This window comes from Rhinolophus sinicus, linkage group LG02 (genome assembly GCF_036562045.2).
Source record: "Rhinolophus sinicus isolate RSC01 linkage group LG02, ASM3656204v1, whole genome shotgun sequence".
Lineage (NCBI taxonomy): Eukaryota > Metazoa > Chordata > Mammalia > Chiroptera > Rhinolophidae > Rhinolophus > Rhinolophus sinicus.
In genome coordinates, this window is record NC_133752.1 from 148,149,127 (window position 1) to 148,166,087 (window position 16,961).

The following is a 16,961-nucleotide window of genomic DNA, read 5'->3' on the forward strand; positions in this document are numbered from 1 at the left end:
AGCGCAGAGCTGGGCTATGCTGACTCAGGGAGACTCCCAAGAAGAGGGCAGGGTGAGCAGCCATAGAACAAGAGGTGGCCAGAGACAGAGGGAATGATGGATGAAAGATGGAGAGGATGCATGGAGAGAGGAAGGGAGAGAGAAATTCTGGTGGTTTCAATAAGAACCATGAAGACAAAATGGCAGGGAGAAGGGTAGGGAGGGATGTTGGGGACGGAGAGGGAATAGATTCCAGATCCACTCCCTAAACTAAGTGGGAATGAGCCCCCTCCAGCCTGGCTCCTAATTCTCCTCCTTCCTGCGGCCACACCCAGGCAATGGCCCATGGGTGGGCACTCTCCAGGGACCGTGTCAGCCATGGGAGGAACAGTGGACACAGCAGCAGTGATAGTCTTGGGGGAGGACCAGAATGCATCACCAGAGCCAGGGATCCAGGATGGAGGGACAGCAGGTAGAATCTGGAGCAGCAGGTCACAGGAACCACAGGATGGTTTGGAGCAGGATGGCACTGTGTTCAGGAGCCACCCTTGTGGGGAGGCCGGCACTCCTGGGGAGGCCCCAGCCAGCCCGCGTTCTTGGCTCCCCTGGGTCTGGAGAGATGCAACAGTTCAGTCTCAGCTTGACAGTGCTTCTTTATTTGAACTCTAAACAGATGGCTCATTTCCTCAAGTTGCCCTTAGTCTTCTTAGCAGATACACATTAGAGGAAAAACAGAAATGATGAAATAGACCCCCCACCCCAGGAGTCTTTCCTTGAAACCTCCAGGCCCTGGGTGAGCCTCTCTCTCTGTTGTCTCCTCCCTCCTCCCAGTGGACTCCCTGAACTTCTCAGCCATGCTCCCCAACTCCATCTTCCTCTTTTTCTTTTTCTGTCCAGTGCTTGAAGGATTGGACATCAATGGTCCCTTGCTCATCCTCTAGCCTGCCTTATTGTAGGAGCTTGAGAGAGGTGAAGCGTGGAGATTCCTTTCCCTGGGGAGCCTGCAGAAGCACACAGACCCCTGTGTCCATGGTTGGCTCTGGCCTGGGCTGCTCATGTCCCATGCTGGGGAGAGGGTCACTCCATTCCTAATAGTCCAGCAGAGAGAGCTGCTGTCCTCTGTGGGTTAGGAGAAGAGGCCATCAGTGAGGTGTGCCTCCAAGAGGTCTGGGGAGGGATGAATGATCTGCCCGTTTCCTGAAAAGAGGAGGACACAGGTCTGGTTGGAGCCCTCAGATGCTCTATCCAGTGGGCTGCTCTGTCCACAGCCGTCCATCCTCTTCTGGCCTCCTGACTCCCAAGGGCAGGCCCACAAGCCAGAGAAGATGAATCAGGACAGGGAGGTGAAGGGCCAGTGACATCCCCCTGGAGAGGCTGCGCCTGGGGCAAATTACCTTATAACAGCAGGTTAATTAGATAAGACCCAAATTACATGAGCAAAGCTTGCAAGCCCAGCACTTTGAAGGTTTCATGTTGTTTCAGAGGTGGGGAGGGCTTGATCTCTAGCTCAGCATAGAGAAAATGACTTCTTGCTCCCAGGCAAGCCAAACCCACGAATTAAGCTCTTGATGGCCCATCCACGAGCCCCAGTGCCAAGCACATATAAGGAAGGGCACCTGTCAGTCCTCACAGCAACCTGTGGAACCTCTGTGGGATTTTGCCTTTGTCCCTCCTGCATTTGAGCTCCACTTCCACCAGCAGCATGAGCCGCCAATTTACTTGCAAGTCAGGAGCTCCCAAAGGGGGCTTCAGCGGCTGCTCCGCCGTGCTCTCAGGGGGCAGCACGTCCTCCTTCCGGGCAGGAGGCAAAGGGCTCAGCGGGGGCTTCGGCAGTCGGAGCCTCTACAGCCTGGGGGGCGCCCGGACCATCTCCTTCAACGTGGCCAGTGGCAGTGGGAAGAGTGGAGGTTATGGATTTGGCCGGGGCCGGGCCAGCGGTTTTGCTGGCAGCATGTTTGGCAGTGTGGCTCTGGGGCCCGTGTGCCCAACCGTGTGCCCGCCTGGAGGCATCCACCAGGTCACTGTCAATGAGAGCCTCCTGGCCCCCCTCAATGTGGAGCTGGACCCTGAGATCCAGAAAGTGCGTGCCCAGGAGCGGGAGCAGATCAAAGCTCTGAACAACAAGTTCGCCTCCTTCATCGACAAGGTGGGTCTGCTAGGATTTGGGGAACCTATGAACAACCTTCTAGTCTCTTCTTAGAACGTGAGTTTTTGTTACAGCAGGAGGGATTGAGGTTAGATATGTGGAGGCACTTACTGTGGACAGGGCAGGTATTTTCTATCATCAGGGTGACTTGTGTAAGATTCTCTGTGTAGTTGCTCTCTAGAGAGGCAGGTCAATCTCTACTGACAGAGGCTTATCAGGGTTAGTGGCAGGAGCTCCAAAGGGAGCTCCCTGCTTCTTATTCTCAAGGGCCGGCTTGGTGCCATTGCTACGGCTGGGCCCACACAGGCTGTGTACACAAAAGCCAGTATGAGGGAATCTCCCCCAGAATAACCAAGGAAGCTGTCCTCCCCCTGTCCATTGCCAGCTGATCTCGTCCTCTGGTCATTTGACCAGCGGCTCAGGAGCATGAGTGTGTGGTCATTCCTGGGTGGCTTTGCCAAGGGCATTTATTTCGGTTGGCTAAGGACCATCTTTCAAGAGGTAGAGGAGTGCAGTAGAGAAGAGGGATCCATGAGTCTCTGAAGTTAGACCTGGCTTCTACCCTGGCCCATCACTTACCAGTCGTATACTTGGGGAGAGTTATATATCCTGTCTGTGCCTCTGTTTTCTCATCTCTACAATGGTGATAATAACTTCTTGGGGTTGTTGGCAGGTTTATACAGGAAAATGCATGTGAAGGTCTTGGCATAAGGCCTGACACATATTAAATACTACCCAATGGTGGTTGTTGCTACTATCATTTTTATTTCCGGAGATTTAGTGGAGGGGTGCTGGGAGGGAGAGGAATCAAAGGTCTGGAACAGGCCTCAAAGGCTCACCCAATCCAGATAAACCCTGACTTTTGGTAGATAAGAAATTCTTGTTCCAATTTTATGAGTCAGCAAAAACATCGAGATGAAGGCCATGCCCAAGGGCATAGGGGTGGGGGAGGGGAAGATGAGGTTGGACGCTCCTGCTTCCAGACCCAGTACTGGGGACTAGAGGGCTATGTTGGCTCTGTGACAGTCAGACACCAAGGACAGATCAGCCCAGGACAAAGCCATTGGTTGACATGGTCGGCAACCATCAGGCACCCGCCACCCCCAACTCTCGACTCCTGCCTGGGGAGGAGTCCTCACTGCCCCTGCTCACCTCAGGGGCCAGCACCGTCTCTGTGGCTGCTACTTCTCTAAGCCATTTCCCATCTGGAAGATCAGCTATTCTGAGGTTTGGGGCTGGGGGATGGCAGTGGCCTGAGCTTTGGTTGGGCTGGTCCAACCTCATTAAAGGATGAAGTGTAGAGACACAGAAAGAAAGATGAGCATGAAGGTAGTCACCTCTGTGAACAAAGGTGGTCTGACTGGAGTGAGGAAGAAGTAGGCTCAAAGGCCTGGGCGGTTTCCAAACCATTTTAGTCTCTAGAGGAGTACAATCCCATAACCCAGGCAGCAGGGAAGGTGGGTACATCTTCTCAGTGATCCAGCTGTGTCCAGTGTTGGGTCCAGGTATGTACTGTGGTGTCCTGCGTGTAGGGTTTACTCTGTGGTTAATGCCCAGCCTCGTGGATATACATTCAAAAGTCAGGATTGGTTAAACCAAACCAAATGCTGGCGGATGTGCCTGGGTTGAGCTGTTTGGTGGCTCATCGCATCCCAACATTGAATTCCAGACAGTTTTCCGATGTCCTGTGTTTCTGACACTAGGGAACACGACCTTATTTAAATAGTAGCTGTGCTCATGTCGATGAAGGGAAGTCACATTTAAAAACTGTGCCCTCCCAAACCAAACAGGACAGGTGTGTGCAGAGCCACGCCCTCTGGTCAGCGTCCCGACCCAGGGAGGCCACAGTGGCACCGGGAGCTCCTTCAATCCTTCTTGTCCCACACGCCATGCTTGCTCTAGGGAAGGTGGTTCTGAGGAGCAGGACTAGGGGAGGATGAAGAGGCCATGAGCAAAACGGAACTGGGGCCTTGCAGGAATTGAGAATAGAAGATCTTGGCCCACTGAGTCTCATTGAACTTGATGTGTTATAAAATGAAGAGCAGACCTCTTCTTCAGAGTGGTCAACCTTCCCAAAGATAGACCCAGCCTGAGTCTGTCCTGGCACCTTCAGGCATGCCCTGCCCTGCCCTGGTTTGGCCGTGGTAGGTTCTGAGTGACAGGATGCATGGGTTGTAGGGACTCGTGTCTGGGTTCCATTCTGGGCTACACCACTCATTAAACCGTCAGACCTTGGAAAGGGGCTAAACTTCTCTATGCTTCAGTTTCCTCTCTGTTAACGATTTGCCCACTTTGTGCAGCTGTTGTGAGGGGTAAAGCGTTTTGCACCATGCCCTGTGAGTGACAGGGGTGACTATTTCTGTGGGGGACTCAACCGTTTCTGGGCTTTGGGTTCCAGGTGCGGTTCCTGGAGCAGCAGAACCAGGTGCTGGAGACCAAGTGGGAGCTGCTGCAGCAGCTGGACCTGAACAACTGCAAGAACAACCTGGAGCCTGTGTACGAGGGCTACATCAGCACCCTGCGGAAGCAGCTGGAGACGCTGTCCGGGGACAGGGTGAGGCTGGACTCGGAGCTGAGGAACGTGCGGGACGTGGTGGAGGACTACAAGAAGAGGTGAGCGAGGAGGGGACCCCGGTAGCTTGACAACTGCCCCGTCCCTCTGAGCTCATCCTTCAGAAGCGGGCCCCTCAGGGCCCTGGCATCTACCCCCCACTTAAAGTGTTTGGAGGTCGGAGAGGGGGAGCAGTGTTTCTCATCGTACCAAGCAGAATCATTGCAACAAAACTCTGGAACTTGCTCTCTGCCCTTCCAGCCTCTGGCTTGGCACTTAGTTGGACAATGGGTAGAGGATTATGGGCAGAGGGAAACCTTGGGTAACCACTCACGTGTTACCGAGCTGTGTCCTCATTGGTGAAAGCAGGCTTAAATCCACCTACCTCCCAGAACTGCTATGAGAAGTAACTCAGGAAATGCTCCCATTCCTTTGTAAGGCTTTATGCAAATTTTGAGGGAGGGGGTTGCTTCTTGCTTCCTCTGAGATATCCCACAAGACATTCGCTCCACATGCTCTTTCCTCATTTTCGAAGTTGGATATTCAACAATCTCCTTCTTCCAAGCTTGGTCACCACACAGTCTCTCCCATGAAGCTTTGCGTGCCTGGGTGGGCCCACTAGCCCAGTACGCCACAGCCCTGCAGCAGCTGTGCCGTCTGATAAGCACACTGCCTGCCCTTTGCTCAGGGTCTTCCCTGGGCAAATGAGGCTTCGCAGAGATGCATGAACCGACTGAGCCTTGGCATTCCCACAGGTATGAAGAAGAAATCAACAGGCGCACAGCTGCAGAGAACGAGTTTGTGCTGCTCAAGAAGGTGAGGGGGAAGGCAGGCCCTGGGCCGGGGCTGGCCTGGGAACTGGAGATGAAGGGCCTACAGTGTGCTCTGCTCTCAGAGAAAGGGAGCTGATTCAGAGATAGTGAGGTAGGGCCAGCCCAGTGGCTCAGGCATTTGGAGCTCCATGCTCCTAACTCCGAAGGCTGCCAGTTCGATTCCCACATGGGCCAGTGGGCTCTCAACCACAAGGTTGCCAGTTCAATTCCTCGAGTCCTGCAAGGGATGGTGGGCTCCGCCCCCTGCAACTAAGATTGAACATGGCACCTTGAGCTGAGCAACCTCCCGGATGGCTCAGTTGGTTGGAACGCGTCCTTTCAACCACAAGGTTGCTGGTTCGACTCCAGTGGGGGATGGTGGGCTGTGCCCCCTGCAACTAGCAACGGCAACTGGACCTGGAACTGAGCTGCGCCCTCCACAACTAAGACTGAAAGGACAACAACTTGACTTGGAAAAAAGTCCTGGAAGTACACACTGTTCCCCAATAAAGTCCTGAAAAAAAGAAATAGTGTGGTAAAGGCAGGGAACTGGGATGAAAAACTATCCAGAAAAGAGGAGAAAACGGCAGGGAGGATGATGGCCTTCCTGAGTGTTTAATGTGGATGCGGTTTGTCCATAATGAAGAACAGTAGATGACGACACACAGGGGCTCCCCCTGCAGCCTTAGTGCTTGCTCAGACATCACAGGATCCCTTCCTTCGAGGGGTACCCATTCCTGCTGAGGGAGCAGAGTCTCAGGATGAGGCAGGGTTAGGCCTTTTGCTCCTTCCTTTCCGTTTCCATGGGCCCCCATAAGAGAAGAAGGCAGCCACATACCTGTGCAGGGCACCCAGCCTGGGGCAGCTGTTGCCTCCTTGGCTGCACTGGCAGTGACCGGGCGATGGCTGGGTTATCTTTCAGGACGTGGACGCAGCTTATGCCAATAAGGTGGAGCTGCAGGCCAAGGTGGAATCCATGGACCAGGAGATCAAGTTCTTCAAGTGTCTCTTTGAAGCTGTAAGTCTGTCTCTCCACTCTGCCCTTCTGAGGGCAGCTAGTGGGGAAAACTCTATTCTGGGGGCTGTGAGAGGCACCGAGGCCCTCACTCTCAGGGAGGCTCCCCTGCCTAGCCATTGAACTCCCATCTCAGCCCTGAGAGACGCCTCAATATCTATCTTCCGGGTGGGAAGGAAATGGGCCAGGCCCTGGCTCCATGGTGGCAGGAATCCATCTGGGGCCCAGAGGAAACTCGCTCTGCCCAGTGAGCAACAGCCTTGGTTCAGAGCCTCACAGCTGGCTTCACCCGGGTTTGCTCACCTTGCTTAGGGGAGGTTTTCAGCCTCTGACAGTCAAGTCCTGAGACCATCCGTGTTTCCCCTGCAGGAGATCACTCAGATCCAGTCCCACATCAGCGACATGTCCGTCATCCTGTCCATGGACAACAACCGTGACCTGAACTTGGACAGTATCATCGATGAGGTCCGGGCCCAGTACGAGGACATCGCCCTGAAGAGCAAGGCCGAGGCTGAGGCCCTGTACCAGACCAAGGTGAGCTGGCGGGAGAGGGCAGCTCCAGCAGGCCTGAGGGCTGGGCCTGACCGTCCCAGAACAGAAGCCATGTCCAGTTAAATGTGCAATGTGCCCTGCCCCCCTAACACCGCAAACCCAAGACATCCTGTACTTCCACGATGCGTTCCTCATGCTCGTCTGTGGTTCTGTGCTCTGGGCTCCCCAGTTCCAGGAACTGCAGCTGGCAGCTGGCAGGCACGGGGATGACCTCAAAAACACCAAGAATGAAATCTCGGAACTCACCCGGCTCATCCAGAGAATCCGCTCGGAGATTGAGAATGTGAAGAAGCAGGTGAGGGGTCCAGTTGCCTGTGGCCTGAAGTGGGAGGGGGCACAATTGGAGGGGGGATGAGTTGGCTGAGGACATCAGCCTCCAACATGTCCACCCACGAGAGGAAAGAAGCCAAATGAGGTCACTGCCTCAAACACTTACAGCAGACATCCCTGGGGTGTCTCAGCTCCTACTCGCCCCAAGGACCTCTGCTTTGACGCCTCCTCCCCCAGGAAGCCTTCTCTCATCCCCCAGGCTGTGCTAGGACCATAGTCCTCTGTCCCCTCTGCCTCAGTCAATGTGCTCTCCAGTCACCTGTGCTTTTCTTGTGCTTTTCATAATTCTATAATTGCACCTGCCTGTCCCTTCATTCACCAGACTGGAAAGAGGCAGGGAGCTGGCTACTTTGTTCCCCTTGTTTTCCTAGCACCTAGTACAGCATCTGGTGCCTGATTGCTCCTTAAGAAACATTTGTTGATCAAATGATTGAGGAGAAGTGGACTCAGAGAGCATCCATTAAAGTGCCTTCTGAGGATATTTATTAAGGCCTTACTCAGACTTACTCCCAGGAATATAGGCTGCAGCCTCAGCTTCCGTGGGTGGCGAGACTAGAGGCACATATATACTAACAATAGCCATAGTTTCTATCGTTTTATCACATGGAATCCTCACAAAGACTGAGGCAAATGTCGCCCATTGTTACAGATGAGGAAAGGGAGGCTCAGAGAGGTTAAGTGCGTTGCATAGCTGGTAAGCGGCAGAGTGGTGATCTGAACTAAGGTCTCCTGACTCCCAGTCCAGTGCTCTTTCCACTGTCTCATGGACTTTAACACTTGCTCACCAGTGATGTTGGGCAAGTTCCTTGTCCTCACTGCACAGGGTATTGTAAGGACGGGAAGCGCTAAGGTATGTAAGAGCTAAGGATAGACGGCTGAGTGTTGTGCCAGGCGGACAGTAAACACTTGGGAAATAAGAGTTGGTCCTGGGGAATCTCCTTCCCTGTGCCCCTCATCTGAGGTCCCATGCACCTGGGCAGCCACTGTCATTGTTGCTGCCACACCATATTCCAACGACCTCTACTCCCAGACTTTAAACAATTCAAGAGCAGAAAGCAACCTGACTCTTACTCATTTTATATCCTTGGCACAGGATAGCCAAGTAAATGTCTTTGTAATGACTGAAGTGGTGCTGAATTGGCCATCATCTCAGTAGGGTAGGATGCACTATTTGTCATCACCACCAACATCTAAACACAGGGAGCAGAGACAGAGCTGAGGAAGGACTTGTCAGTGCCAGAAGGGGCCCCAGCCAAGGAGAGGAGCAGGGGATGGAAGGGTGGAGGTGGGCATCTCTGCCTGGAATCTCAAAGAACGAGTGGGTTTAGACATAAGTGACTCCAATGACCCTTTCCAGTTTTCCAACTTCTTCAATTCATCATTTAGGCTTCTAACCTGGAGTCGGCCATTGCCGATGCCGAGCAGCGGGGGGACAATGCCCTGAAGGACGCCCGGGCCAAGCTGGACGAGCTGGAGGCCGCCCTGCACCAGGCCAAGGAGGAGCTGGCCCGGATGCTGCGCGAGTACCAGGAGCTGATGAGCCTGAAGCTGGCCCTGGACATGGAGATCGCCACCTACCGCAAGCTGCTGGAGGGCGAGGAGTGCAGGTGAGGGGGCCATGCTCTGGCAGGAAAGCCCTAAGAGTTTGGGGAGGACTTAAAGAGAAAGCCTAGCACATTATAATCCAGAAAACACGAGCTCTTGGGGAGTGAAGGGGCGGTGATGACAGGAATAATAATAGCAATTAATAATCCCTACCCAGGCATGAGTGCTTACTTCATACCAGGCACCGTACTACCTGGATTAGCTCACTCAATCCTCAAAACTTTCCTGGGTGTACCTAAGCACATACCCCCACCCCTAAAATAAAACACAAAAAAACCATTACTATGTTAGGCCTTCTTGTTTCATCTTCCTTACCTGTCCAGGTACAACATAAGCTTGTCGGAGATGTCCCAGGGCAGACATCCCGGCTTCCCCAATGATCTTAGAAGATGGAAAGGCTCAGTGCCAAGGCCTGACCCTTGGGAAGTGTGTATCCCACCCCCTCACGTGCACCTCATATGAACTATTGCTTGACTTGGGTTGCTGCCTTTTTATCCCAAAGATTCAGGAGCCCCTCAGTTTCTCAGGCTCTGCTTACGCTAAAGAAAACCTGGAATTTCCACAGGTGCCTGTTGGGTTCAGCAACCCACATCAAGCTAGTGGGGGTACTAGCTCTGAGTTTAATAGATTGTGAGTTGCATGATTGCTCGCACTTATTTTATTTCTCTCCTTAACAGGATGTCAGGAGAATTTCCCTCCCCTGTCAGCATCTGTAAGTACTTACATACGTGGACCTAAAATTGTAGAATCTGCAGACGGGAAAGGGCCTTTGTCACACCCTGTGCATGTTAATGAGCAATCTAAGAACCAGAGAGGGAGAAGCAGCCTGAGATTACAGTTAGATTGCAGAGCACGCCAGCAACCAGGCCTCCTGCTTACCCGCCTAAGGCTCCTTTCTCCTTATCACTCTGTCTCCCCATTCCCAGGGGCTCGCAGCCAGGAAGGCTGTGACCACTGGGAAGGGGAAACAAAGGACATGTTGCAAGAAAATGAGTGTGGGTGTCTGTGAGGCTTGGGGAATCACATTTGCAAGTTGTGGTGGGGCCTGGGCTGGAACTTACAGGAGGCCGAGGGAATTATTAGTGAATGGGGGACCTTGGAAGTCAAGCTGACAGTGATAGATCTCTGGGTTTCTCATTGGAGCTAAGACAGTTAAACTAGAGCTTCTGAAAGATCCATCTGTGGGACAGCTAGCAGAGGGAGAAGTTAAAGGATGATAAGTTTAACAAAAAATGGTAATAGAAAGGGCAGGGTGTGAGTGTCCAGAATGACAGGTGGGTGTATTGGTCAATGGACCAAAAAGACGAGCCTCTGAGAGTTAAGAATCGTCCAGATGAGGTATAAGCTGAGCAGGACGTGGGGGAAGCTGTCTCAGGGATATTTTTACCTGGGGGTGGGGGCAGCTGTGACTGGAGCCCTGACCCAACCCATGGATCCAAGAAGAGCCCCCAGCTCTAGCTGAGGGTGCTGACCCACTCTTCCTCTGCAGCCATCATCAGCAGCACCGGCGGCAGCAGCGGCTATGGTTTCCGGCCGAGCTCAGTCAGCGGTGGCTACGTGGCCAACAGCAGCAGCTGCATCTCTGGAGTGTGCAGTGTCCGTGGTGGGGAGGGCCGGAGCCGGGGCAGCACTAGCGACTACAAGGAGACCCTGGGAAAGGGGTCCAGCCTCAGTGTCTCCTCCAAAAAAGCCAGTCGGTAGAGAGGGCTGCCCAGTGCCCTCCCACCCCCCGTGTCCCCAGCGGCTCTGGCTCCCACATGTGCTCTCTCCCCACCCTATCAGCCCCATTCCCACCCTGCTGACCCTGCTCTTGTACCTCAGCTCTGGCCTTGGCCCCTCCACTTGACCCAACCTGTGTCTTCCTGAACCTGGACAGGTGTGGACGACTAAACCTGGTGAAATTCCTTCCTGCACACACCCGATGTTTACCTCCTTGGCGGCAGTCCCTCAGCCATGACACCGGCTCAGCCGCTGGCTCCAGCCTCTGGCTCAGCTGCTAACTACTCTGTCTGGCCCCTGCATCTCAGACCAAGGCCCGTTCTCACATCGGGGCCTTTGGCCCGGCTCCTGACTATGCTAGGAGCTGGCTCTCTGTTCAAGACACGGACCGAAGGACAGACAATCAAGAGAGGCCCAGCCCACACCCCACCCTGGCTCAGACTCATGGCTCATTCTGAGTGGGACCAAGCACAACTCAGGGGCTCTTTCTTCACTCTCCTGTACCCAGAAGCAGAGAAGAGGAGGCCCATTTGCTTCTTTCTTCTTAAAGGCCCTTCTGTTGCATTCCCAATAAACAGCACAATCTGATGGCTTGGTCTCTCTGAGTTGTCAAGGTGTGTGGACCTCCATTCAGATCTCCACATGAGCAGGCGCCACACACAGCACATCACCGCACGTCTCCTGTGTGGCCCAGAGTTCTAGACTAATTTTCTCTGTAGAGCAGAAACAGAAGAAGCTCAGAGCAGACATGGCAGGGGGGCTGAGAGCACTGTTCGTGCTGCAGCAAGAAGAGCATGAAGCAGAGTTTGGGAGGAGAGAGAGAGGAGGGGCAGAGACAGAAGAAAGGAAAAACATAGGAAGGGTATGGGTACAGCCTTTCTGAGAACTGGGTCTTTCCTAGAGGGAAGGTGGGGACTTGGAGGACAGCTGTCTGCATTTGTTCAATCCTTTCCTCCCTGAGCAGAGACCTGGCTCCTCAGGGGCTGTCCAGGAGGGGTGGAGATGGTTGGGAATCCACACTTTGGGCCTCTCTGCTGGAAAGTCTAAGGAAGATAAGGAACAAGTTCTTGGCACCTGAGGCTTGACTGGGGTGGAGTGAGTTGGGGGTAGGGGCAGGCTGTGAATTTCAGTGATTGTCGTTGGCGTCTCCCCAGACACCTGTTCACCCTGGAACCACAGGGTGGTGGCCAGTCCTACCCTGTGGTGAGGAGAGATGGAAGCAGGACAGCTGGGCATTTCCCAGTGGCCAGCAGGAGCCTGCAAACCTCAGCCTCAAAGTCCTTAGGGGCCTGCGGGGCATCCAAAGATAAAGGTGGAGAGATTTGAGAAAGGGATGGATGGGCTAGGTTGGCAGGTAGAACTTCAGAGTAGTGTCCGGGGCTAAGAGCAAAGGCACAGAGCCAGGCTTGAATCCCCCCACTACCCAGGAAGTGACCATCAGCCAGAGCCTCCTGGCTGCCCTCAACCTGGAAGCCAACACCACCATTCAGCGGGTGTGAGTGGAGGGAGGAGGGCAGATCAAGACTTAGCAATAAGTTTGCTTCCCTGGTCGACAAGGTGAGATGTGTGTGTGTGTGTGTGTGTGTGTGCGCGCGCGTGTGTGTGCGCGTGTTTCCAGAATCGGGTGGCGACACTGCTATTTCCTCAGCAAAGGATCCACATACACCTGCTGCCTCTGTTCCCCTCCTCTCTTTGCAACGGTGAGGACTAAGGTGGGATAGCAGAATGAACTTTCCAGTCAAGAGGCTTAGAAGAAATGCTAGATTCTCAAGTGTGGAGATGAAGGACGCTTCTCTAGAAGCTGCTGGTTTATCACCCAGGTCTGGGGCGGAAGTGAAGAACTCTCCCATATGCCTTTGTGCCCCAGGGCTCACAGAGGTCTCCTAGGGGGGTAGGGTCATCCTGGGTTCTGAGTCTGTTTTCTCAAGCAACAGACCGAGGTGCTGGAGAAGAAGTGGATCTTCGAGCAGGGGACAGGACTTGAGTTATGTCAAGTCCTGCAGTGAGAAGGCTCGGCTGGATGTAGATTACAGACCAGGCAAGACCTGGTGGATGATTTTGGGACAATTTTAGGGATAAATGACTAGCAGGTAGGGTGGCCACTAGGTTACATGCTCCTACATGGTCATTTGATTGTGGCAGCCAAGAGCAGCGGCTCTTTACACAGGCTGAAAAATAACCTGGAAACTTGGAAAAAATGCTGATGTCTGAGCCCCTACCCCAAATCAATTAAAGCAGGCAACTGGGGTAGGACCCCAAGCATTTATTGGTGTCTTTTAAAAGTTAGTGAGGGGATTCTAGGGAGTACTGGTTGAGAAGGACTGGCCTAGAGTATAATCTTGAGGCTGCTGCAGTTGGGTCCATACCCACAGGGGAAGAAAGGCCGTGATCAGTTAGCAATGCCTGCCATGGCCACCGTGGAGGGGGTGGTGACACACAGTGCCTCTCTCATTGGTGCTTATCTGTGCTTTACAGTTTACCAGGTACCTTCCCACCTATTGTCTGAGCACAACACTGCTATTGCCATTTCACAGATGAAAACGCTGAGGATCAGATCCCCTGCCTCCCTCCAACCACGCTGGGCTAGAATAGATCCCAAAGGTACCCTGTCCATTGCCTGCCTTTTAGGGGGCTGAGTGGAGAGTGGGTGCAAGGCTCTGACTCCAGCTCATGAGTCTGGACGGGAGTTGGTCCTTGGCAGTGCTGCCACCTGCCTGCTCTTCCTGGCTGGAAGCTTCCAGGAGGAGAGCAACTGCAGGGTAATGTGGAGGTGGGCTCAGTGCTGCCCTGACTCCTCTCACGGCCCTGATGTCCTGATGTAGGGCCCTCTCTCCTGCACAGCAGGAACTGCTCTATTTATTGCACCAGTGAAGGAACTGAGACCCAGACAGGGGCAAGGGGCTCATCTAAGGTCACCAAGGTTTTAGAGGCAAAACCAGGCTCAGACCCCAGAGCTTCATGCTCTTTCCAACACGCTCATGGTAGGGTGGCACTGGTCTCCAACATGCGTGAGGAGGTCGTGTCCCTGAGGTGTGCAGGTTGTCTCAGGAGCAGATGGGATTCTGGACACCAATACAGTCCAACAATTTTATAGTGTTCAGTGGCACTCAGTGGGGTGGAGGAGGGGAGTACAGGTGGGGCCTGAAGCGAGTCAGGGAGGCTGGAGGCCGCATGAGAAGGGAGGCAGGGCAGAGGCTGTCTGGGGAAGCCAGAGGGTATATCATGTGCAGCTAGTTGGCTCTTTCCCTCTCAGTCCTGGCTCCCTGAAGCCCAGGAGGAACAGAGGGAATAAACAGGTTCTCTGGAGACATCTGAGTCAGAGGCAAGGGTTCAAGTTCACACTGTAGCAGGGATGAGGCCTACGACCTTTCCTCCCCTCAGGGTGTGGAGGGGCCTTCAGTAGGAAAGTAGAGCTGGAGGCCCAGACGGAGACCTGCGCAGGAGACTAGCTTCCCAGGAGTGTCACGGGGGTTCCCTGGGAGCAGGAGTTACAGCTGAGCCAGTCCTGGTTTCTCCCTGAATGATAGATGCCTTTGGGTGCTGTTGGAGTTATGCACAGCCTGGCTTTCCTCTGCTGCTCAGCTGCTTCCATCTTCCTCCACCTCCAGGACCACATCCAGGGCTGGACATATCATGGCCAAGTCCCACTCACGTAGGCCAAAACGGAGCCTCAGAAAGGATAAGTGACCAGACCTCTGTCTCCGAATCCATCGTGCCTTGTGTGTTACTACCTGTCATAACAATTCCTGCTGGATCCCCACACCCAGCTTGCATGAGGACCAAAGGGGCAAAGACCTGCTCACGTGCATCCTGAAGCATGAAATGCCACCCTAAGTCAGGGAGCTCCTCACGCTGCTGTGTCAGGAAAGCTGGCCTGTTGGCCTGGGGCTGAGCTTCCCGTCGTCTTGCAAGAGGGGTCAAACTGCAGGCCTAGGTCTCAGGCACGTCCATGTTCCTGTCCATAAGCAACAAGCACCATCTCAAGGTGCAACCCCAAGGGGGAGAGCACGGTTCAGAGGCAGGAGGCCCAGGTCCCAGAGGACCAGGGGCTCTGCAGCGCTCCCTGGCTGGGCTCCCTCTGCCTTCTGACAGCTCAGGACAAAAATTGGTAGTGCTGAAATCCAGATTTCAAAGACATCAGGCTGGAAGATGAATAAAAACTGGGCAGGAAAATTCCCAGAAATGGCATCTCCCTTGGCCCCTGAGTGAGTTTCTATGGGAGGTGGGGTTAGGGTGTATTCCTGGGGTGCTGGCTCTAGCTACTGAGTTCCTGGAGCCATGGTTGTGTAATAGTAAGAGATGGGAAGTGGGAAAGCTGAGGACAAATGTGACATGGGGGTACCTTGCACTGAGGGACTGGAGTAAACCAGACTCAAGATGGAACGGACTACGTTAAGAGACAGGGTACTGACCGTTATGGGAGATGCTCAAGAACAGACTCAGCAGCTCTTGCTGTGCATCACAGGAGCTCAACAGCTGCGGGGATGCTTTGAGTAGATGCTTATCAAGTTTTAATTTGCATATCGGTCTTCTGAGGATCTTATTATGATGCACCTTATGCTTCAGTAGGTCCGCATGGCCCCTGGGGTTTCCATAGAAGGGGCTGAGGCCTCCTGGCCTTGGCCACGGCTCAGCTCCTTTTCTCCATCTGTGAAGCCTCATCTCCATGACTGTATCCTACGCTCTAGGACCAGAATACCATACGGGTGTCTGAGAGGAGAGAATGGACACTGACGTTTATGGAGCACCTACTATGGGCCAGAATCTCCCTGGCTTGGGCACGTTACCTGCACCACCTCTCTGAGGTGGGTGTTGTTATTCTTAAGACAGAAACATGCTGAATCCAGGGTGAGTACATGGAGCCAGGATTCTGTGAGGTCTGTCTCCCCAAAGCCCACACTTTTTCCATGTTGCCACCCTGCTTCTGGATATGGGAACAATTTGCCTCTGCCCACTCACCCTGCCCTGACATCCTGTGGGCTTTCTGCTCATTATGTTGGGACTTCTAGCCCTCATATTCCGTCATCTGAAGCCTGATGTCTCTGAGTCCTAGGCACTGGGCTGAGTTTCCTTTTCCCTACTGATTGCAATGTAGGGAAACCCATCGCAGTTTCCCTAGCACAAGCTGCCTACAAGGCTGTGGCCAATCCCCTTAATGGTGAGGGCATTAAGGAAGCACCAAATCAAGCTCCCCTTGAAGCCCCAGTCTCCTGGGCCAGAGGCAGCCGGGGCAGCGGGTAGTGTTGGCCCTGGAACAGGAGCCGGAGAAGATGAGGAAGGTGGCTGCAAGGAGGTGGGCTGGGGAGTGGAGCCAGTGCGCGGTTGGAGGTATGTTGGGAGGGACTGGGCTGAAGCAGACTGGCAGTTTATCCTGAGAAGCTGCCTGGCTCTGGGAGCAGCAGCATCAAAACAAAATCCTAGACCAGTGAGAAGAATCTGGAGAAGTGCAAAGGAGATAGCCTTGTCCATGTGAATGGCCTCTCTGGGCACTATCTTTTCTCCAGACAGTGGTGTGGTGGCCAGGCCAGCCACCTCTGCAGCTGCCCCTGGCAGAGGAGTCTCCGCTTTTCGTAAGCACTTTCTGAGGAGACTCCAGAGTCCTCACGTCTCACAACCTGGCCTGAGAAAAACTGCTTCATGTCTGACTGCGACCCCGCCAGCTACACGGGACCTTGACTCCCTGTCACGTATGTGTTACCTTGCCCAACAATAAAGACTGTCTCTTACCTGCCTCACTTACCTGTCGGCCTTTTCAGGGGTGAAGGTTCTTGGGTCATGTAGCCTAAACCCAATTCTCTAATGTTCCCTCATTCAATGGTGGCCTTATCACAACACCAGCTTGAGGAGAGAATATATTTTTTAAGTCCAAGTTTCTCCCTTTCTATGCTTTAGTTATTTCTCATCCCCCCCACCCCCCGCCCCGATTCTAGTCTGGAATATAATCCATTGCCAGTGCTAGTGGAAGAGGGAGAAAACGCCATCCAAAAATGAAGGCTAGGTCACAAAACAGATAATTCAGAAGCACAGATGATCCAAGGATTATTTTCATTTACGAGAAATAGAAAACATTTATCTTGTAGGAATTAGCTCACCCAACTTGGTCCTGATTTATTTCTGGTTTGAATAGATCTTTGATGGTCCTGGAGTTCAGCCAAATCAGTAGAGAGGGGTGTCTAGTTCTCATAGAAAATCCTCAAAATAAATAAAAGGTGGATGAATCGTGGCTTTGATGGCCCGAGGGACGGATGGGAC

The 16,961-nt window shown here is 53.4% G+C and overlaps 1 protein-coding gene across 1 annotated transcript; it reads left to right on the top strand.

The window, feature by feature from the left end:
• The first annotated feature begins 1,681 nt into the window (after positions 1-1,681).
• LOC109443758 (keratin, type II cytoskeletal 71) lies at positions 1,682-11,121 on the top strand. The gene is made up of 9 exons (XM_019724503.2): positions 1,682-2,125; positions 4,524-4,738; positions 5,432-5,492; positions 6,411-6,506; positions 6,873-7,037; positions 7,225-7,350; positions 8,772-8,992; positions 9,668-9,702; positions 10,480-11,121. Exons 1-9 carry the CDS (start codon positions 1,682-1,684, stop codon positions 10,689-10,691), a joined length of 1,575 nt encoding a protein of 524 aa, XP_019580062.1. The 3' UTR covers positions 10,692-11,121.
• Positions 11,122-16,961: the final 5,840 nt, after the last annotated feature.

Excerpts from the sequence above, each read along its gene's own strand:
- LOC109443758 (XM_019724503.2), top strand. The coding sequence starts at position 1,682 with ATGAGCCGCCAATTTACTTGCAAGTCAGGAGCTCCCAAAGGGGGCTTC. Across the intron at positions 6,507-6,872 it reads TCAAGTGTCTCTTTGAAGCT|GAGATCACTCAGATCCAGTC; the intron begins GTAAGTCTGTCT and ends TTTCCCCTGCAG. Across the intron at positions 7,351-8,771 it reads TTGAGAATGTGAAGAAGCAG|GCTTCTAACCTGGAGTCGGC; the intron begins GTGAGGGGTCCA and ends TTCATCATTTAG.